At 36.9% G+C, this 6,099-nt stretch overlaps 1 protein-coding gene and 1 pseudogene across 1 annotated transcript; both read right to left on the bottom strand.

The window, feature by feature from the left end:
* Positions 1-436: 436 nt before the first annotated feature.
* LOC114750653 (uncharacterized) lies at positions 437-1,577 on the bottom strand (annotated as a pseudogene).
* A 2,753-nt stretch (positions 1,578-4,330) lies between these two features.
* On the bottom strand, positions 4,331-5,641 carry LOC114750655 (uncharacterized). The gene is made up of 2 exons (XM_028939251.1): positions 5,137-5,641; positions 4,331-4,960 (listed from the first exon to the last, which is right to left on the bottom strand). The coding sequence occupies exons 1-2, from the start codon at positions 5,600-5,602 to the stop codon at positions 4,431-4,433; spliced, it is 996 nt and encodes a 331-aa protein (XP_028795084.1). The 5' UTR covers positions 5,603-5,641; the 3' UTR covers positions 4,331-4,430.
* Between the last annotated feature and the right edge of the window lie 458 nt (positions 5,642-6,099).

Raw genomic sequence — 6,099 nt, forward strand, 5'->3', positions numbered from 1 at the left:
TAGACTGAAATTAAAAAACGAAATTTCAAGGGATTATCTATACATCAAATGGGTTCAAACATATGCCTCCGCACTCAGGGGTTGATGACAACCAATAACGTAGGATATTTATGATTGAATAAACGAATCAACTTTTGGAGTTACACATGGCTTCCAGATTCGAATTTAAAGATGCCTAAGATAACGAACACTCAGCAATTTGACATCATCTAGAACAGGTCCACAAAGCGAGCCATCAGTCTTCATACTGTAAAATGTGCTCAAGAATGTGATGCGAGTGCGAAACGATACAGCCTTGAATCGAAGCTTCCCCCTTGTGAATCCTCCTTTGCCCTTTGAAACATAAGAAACCTTCACAGTTTCTTTGCCTGCAAATGCCTCCACAGTCATGGAACCTTCACAAGCATTGTTTGCATCACCCACAGCAAATGACAGGTCATAAGTCTTGCCAGTTTGAGTTCTCACAATTTGTGCAATGGCACTCTCTCTGCCTGCAACAAGTTCAACGGCTCTTTTGCCTTTAGGCACAAAGAAATGATCAGAGTCTATGTACTTCACAGACTTGAGAGACTCTATAATCCATCCTGGTAAGGGGCTGTGAGCATCCTCCATGTTGGGTGGAAGCAGAACCCCACCATCAGTCTTTGGCAACACATATGGTCCTTCCTCAAAGTCTCCATTTTTCAGCAGATTCACTGAAATACACAATGCAAGACAAGAAATTCAGTTAACTATCGTTTATTAATTCAAAACAGATGTGTTTAATTAAACTCTGCAGCCCAAATTTGAGAGATGGATGTCCATATTAGAGTTTAGTTGTTTAATTAAACTTCATCGGACTCAAGAATTTACCATTTGTTCTTCTAGGAGGGTACAAGGCCTTGATGGCAACAGAGTCAATGATGGGTCCACAGGCAGGATGTTCTTCCAAACCAGGATTATGGATCACAATCTCCACTTCTGGGTAATCTGCTCTGAACCCACAAGCGTAAGAATCCCATCCCTTGCTGCTATAAACTGTCTGGATGGGAAACACGCCCCAATCATTCTTTTCATTTGTGGGAGTCACAGACACGTTGATCTTCTCGTCTTGTGCGCAAGTACGACCTGCACTGAACGTTATGGAGTAGTACATTCCCTTCACAAGCTTCAACTTCTGTTTAATGGAAGCTTCATTCCCTAGCCTCACAGCTGTGGCTCCCTCAGGCACAAGAAGCATCATGTCTCCTTGTTTCTGTCCTGCTTTTATGTATTCAACGAACCCAGAAATTGTCCATTTGGGTATGGCGTTGCGTGCTATAACTTCTGTTCCTTTCATTTGTGATGGTTCAGGACCGAGCTCAAAGTCGCCATTGGGAAGCAAACCTGAAAAATTCAACCATGTAATAACACAAAATAGTGAGTACTCCTCATTGGGGTAATTTATCAAACACATTGGAATCTTGAGTTCTTCATGCACCACAAATATATCTAAATACAATATTGATTCAGAGACGTTATTAATTACCATCACGTAAAGAAAAAGCGGCGTGGCATGTTGCCAGAAATAGCAGCAATACAAATTGATGCTTCTGCATTGTGAAGAAAGAATTGAACAGAGAATGAAAATTAAAGGTTCACACTGCAGAGAGAAGTTGTTGTGGAGATGAATGGATGAGGGTGACAATGGTTTATATTTGAGTTGCTTTATGAAAATGCCACTGAGATTGAGATGAAACTATGAGAATGCCACTGGAAAGATCCTAAACTCTTATGTATAACATGGAAGTCTGGCAATTGATTCTCTAGAAAAGGTGGCGTTTTGTGGAAGAGATTAGAGATGTTAATATTATAATCCCAAACAGATCATCACAGCCAAGTATGTCACCAATAGACAATGCCAAACGTTGTTTCTTGTATTTAAATGTTTGTGTTACAATACTGATTAAATGACTGTATCAAGATCTTTCTGAGAAGGTTGGGACGGGTCCAACTTTGTTGGGTCAAAATGACAAGACCACCCCTCCCTACATTGAATTTGATGAATATAATAATAAGATAACAAATTCAAATCCCTATAGTTTAGTGAATTATGGGGTGAGAAGCAGCCAAATCTTATAATTGGGCCATAAATAATGTGTTCGTGGGATTATTTCTCAAATAAGCCATGTGTATTCTGGGATTAGGATTGAGTGTGTCTTCCTTCTGCCTACCAAATAGCCGCTAATTTTTGATTTCATATTTATTATTTTATGCTGATGATATTTTTGGCATTAATTAATTAATAAACTAAAAATCATGTTGCTACATGGAAAGGCATATTTGTGACAAAATTATATAGTAAAACCCACTACCTTTGACAATAAATGTTTTATTATTATTATTATGCCAAAAAAACAATATACTTAACACCCAAATACATGCCAAATAACTTAAACTGTACTATATTCACAGGCGAAACACATCAAATCAATTTCACGTTAAGTTTGTAGGTTATATATATTGATATAATGGTATTGGTATCAACACAGTATATTGAATGATGAGGCGCAATATTGGCAATATAATTTCATTTTTGTAAGATTATTAGGAAGCAATCAGAAACACGATCACATGTGGGGTTTGCGTGTGTATGTGCCTCTTAGATTCAAACAGTGCGTTTGAATGGATGATCAATTACATACAATTACTATTTCGGTTTTAATTAATAAGCAAAATTACATTTCATTTTTTTTCTTTTTTAGTATTGGTCTCGTTCATAATGTAAGAGTTAATTAACTAGTTTAGGAAGATTGAAAAGAAAAAACTAAATAATTACTTAATCCTAACAAATGGAGAGATAGGTCTTTATAATAAGGTAAAATATAGGGAGGGAAGGCAAGTGTATTTTATTCCATGCACACAAGGTTAATACAATTTTTTGTCCTTAAAATTTGAGTCTATTTTGGTTTTAATCTCTCAAATTTCAAACACATGGTTTTAGTCATTAAAATTTAACCTATCTTAAAACGCTAGTCCTTGGAGGTGTAATGATATTAAAATATGTTGAATTGTTATAAACAACACTAAATAGTGATACGGACTCAACAAATAGCACCTAGTTGGATCTTATATAGATAATGGAAAAAAAAAATCCTCAAAACGTAGCATAGAGAATGATTATAAAAAAGGGAATTGATGCATTGGTTTAGAAGTTGTTCACTGCGTTATATTTTAAAAACTCATCCTTTTTGTATAATTCTGTTATACGTTTTGAGGACCTAATCTTGTTTTCCCTTGCGATCTATATAAGATTCAATTAGGTGCCCTCTAGTGAGTTTGGATCACACTTCCAATGCCATTTATGGCACTTTAGTAGATTTTAATATTGCTACATCTTTAAGAACTAACATTTTTGGACGGATTAAATTTTCAGAGCTAAAACCATGGGTTTGAAATTTCAAAGACTAAAACCAAAATAGATCAAAATTCCAAATACTATTTTCATCCATGTAATACAAATATATCTGTTATGTCTTTAGTGGATGTAAAATTGCATTACCTTCTATCCCCAATAGAAAAGTTAGATAACTAATCTTTTGATTTTAAGAAAATTACAAGTTAGTTATTTGTAATCAATGGGTAATATCTTTCCTAAAATATCTTTAATAATCATAAGTATTCAAACTATTCTTTAATAGAAACCTCTTAATATGTACAATAATCATAGGGACTATTTTGAGAAGAAAATTATAAACTTGAGAAACATAATGAGTTGAAATGTTATATTTATATTTAGTATCGAGATCCTTTTGTCTGGCTCTCTGCAGGTAGTATATGCTATTGAATGAGTAGCAGTTTTAGACTCACGAACTAGCTAGCAACTTTAATTTACGTGCTCCCAGCAATTATATGTTTAGCCTTTACTTCCTGTTGTAGTAGAGTAGTGTCTTAGCTTTCCTTTCTTACAATATATATATATATATAGACTCTAACAAAGCCGTTCCACTTGTCTCAGATTGGTAGGCTCGCCATATTGATTCTCCTAGTCTGTTAATAACTGTTCACGTAGATGCTCCATATTGAAGCTTCAGAGAGATCCAAACCAATGATATCACATGCCCAAGTACCGGATATGATGCATTGTCTCTTGGACCATGTGTCACATAATTGACAATAAGAGTTAAACGATGCATGAAGAAATATATTTTTGTTCCTTTTTACTAACTCCATTATTTTAATGAAACCGACAGTGGTATTTTAAGGGCAAAAAAATTCAAGGGATTATCTGTACACCAAATGGGTTAAAACATGTGCCTCTAACACGGGCTGATGACAACTAATATGTAGGAGATTTATAATTGAATAAACGAATCAACTTTTGAAGTTACAAATGGCTTACAAATTTGAATTTGGTGATGTGATGGATCTGTCTTCGCAATGCACAAACTCGTAATTTACAATCAAACCAATCAAGGATGCTTAAAATAACGAACACCAACTAATCTAGCATCATCTAAAACAGGTCCACAGAGGGAGCCATCAGTCTTCATGCTGTAAAACGTGCTAAAGAAGGTAATGCGAGTGCGAGAGGACACTGCCTTGAATCGAAGCTTCCCTCTTGTGAACCCTCCTTTGCCTTTAGAAGCATAAGAAACCTTCACAGTTTCTTTGCCTGCAAATGCCTCCACAGACATGGAACCTTCACAAGAGTTGTTTGCATCACCCACAGCAAATGACAGATCATAAGTCTTGCCAATTTGAGTTCTGACAGTTTGTGAAATGGCGCTCTCTCTGCCTGCAACAAGTTCAATGGCTCTTTTGCCCTTGGGCACAGAGAAGTGATCAGAGTCAATGTACTTCACAGCTTTGAGAGACTCTATCATCCATCCTGGTAATGGACTGTGAGCATCCTCGATGTTAGGTGGAAGCAGAACCCCACCATCTGTCTTTGGGAACACATATGGTCCTTCCTCAAAGTTTCCATTTTTCAGCAAATTATCTGAAACATACAATGCAACATAAGTAATCCAATTAACCAGAGTCTATATGAGAGTTCAGTTGTTTCAAATACATCAGATTAAAAAGTTACTGATAAGTTCTTCAAACGTCTGTTATCAAATTGTTTTAATGCAAAGAAGTAAGCATGATGGTTGAGTTTTTGGTGAGAGAATTCACCTTTTGTTCTTCTAGAGGGGTACAAGGCCTTGATGGCAACAGAGTCAATGATGGGTCCACAAGCAGGATCTTCCTCCAAACCAGGATTATGGATCACAATCTCCGCTTCTGGATAATCTGCTCTGAACCCACATGAATAAGCATCCCAGCCCTTGCTGCTATAAACTGTCTGGATGGGAAACACACCCCAGTCGCTCTTCTCACTTGTGGGTATCACTGTCACATTGATCTTCTCCTCTTGTGCACATGTCCGACCTGCACTAAAAGTTATGGCATAGAACATTCCCTTCACAAGCTTCACTTTCTGCTTGATGGAAGCTTCATTCCCAAGCCTAACCGCAGTATATCCCTCAGGCACAAGGAGAAGCATGTCGCCTTGTTTCTGGCCTGCTTTTATGTATTCAACGAACCCAGAAATGGACCATTTGGGTATGGCATTGCGAGCTATGACTTCTGTGCCCTTCATTTGTGATGGTTCAGGGCCAAGCTCAAAATCACCATTGGGAAGTAAACCTGAAAAATTTTAGATCATACAACATAAATGAATGAGTATTCTTCCTTGGGGTAATTTGTCAAACACATAGGAATCTTTTGATCACAGCTATACGTAATATGGATATAGAGGTTATTACCATCTCGGATTGAAAAAGTGGTGTGGCAGATAGCTAGGAATAGCAGCAATAGAAATTCAAGCTTCTGCATTCTGAAGCACAAATTGAACAGAGAAGGAAGTTCCACTGAGTTTGAGAGAGAGAGGAAGTGTTGTGATGATCAATGAGCGAGGGTGAGAATGGTTTATATTTGGGTTGGTTGATGAAAGTGCCACTGAGATTGAGATGAAACTATGAGAATGCCACTGGAAGGATCCTAAATAGTTAAGTAACATGGAAGTATGGCAAATTGATTCCCGGGAAGAGGTGTCGTTGGGTGGAAGAGATGTTAATACTCGTATAATAACAAAAC

The sequence above is a fragment of the Neltuma alba genome, unplaced genomic scaffold (genome assembly GCF_004799145.2).
Source record: "Neltuma alba isolate B1F8T4 unplaced genomic scaffold, ASM479914v2 tig00006602_pilon, whole genome shotgun sequence".
Lineage (NCBI taxonomy): Eukaryota > Viridiplantae > Streptophyta > Magnoliopsida > Fabales > Fabaceae > Neltuma > Neltuma alba.

Bases quoted from the DNA above. Each gene is read 5' to 3' on its own strand.
- LOC114750655 (XM_028939251.1), bottom strand. From the start codon at position 5,602: ATGAAGGGCACAGAAGTCATAGCTCGCAATGCCATACCCAAATGGTCC. The intron at 4,961-5,136 runs GTGAATTCTCTC...TGTATGTTTCAG, and splicing joins CCCCTCTAGAAGAACAAAAG to ATAATTTGCTGAAAAATGGA.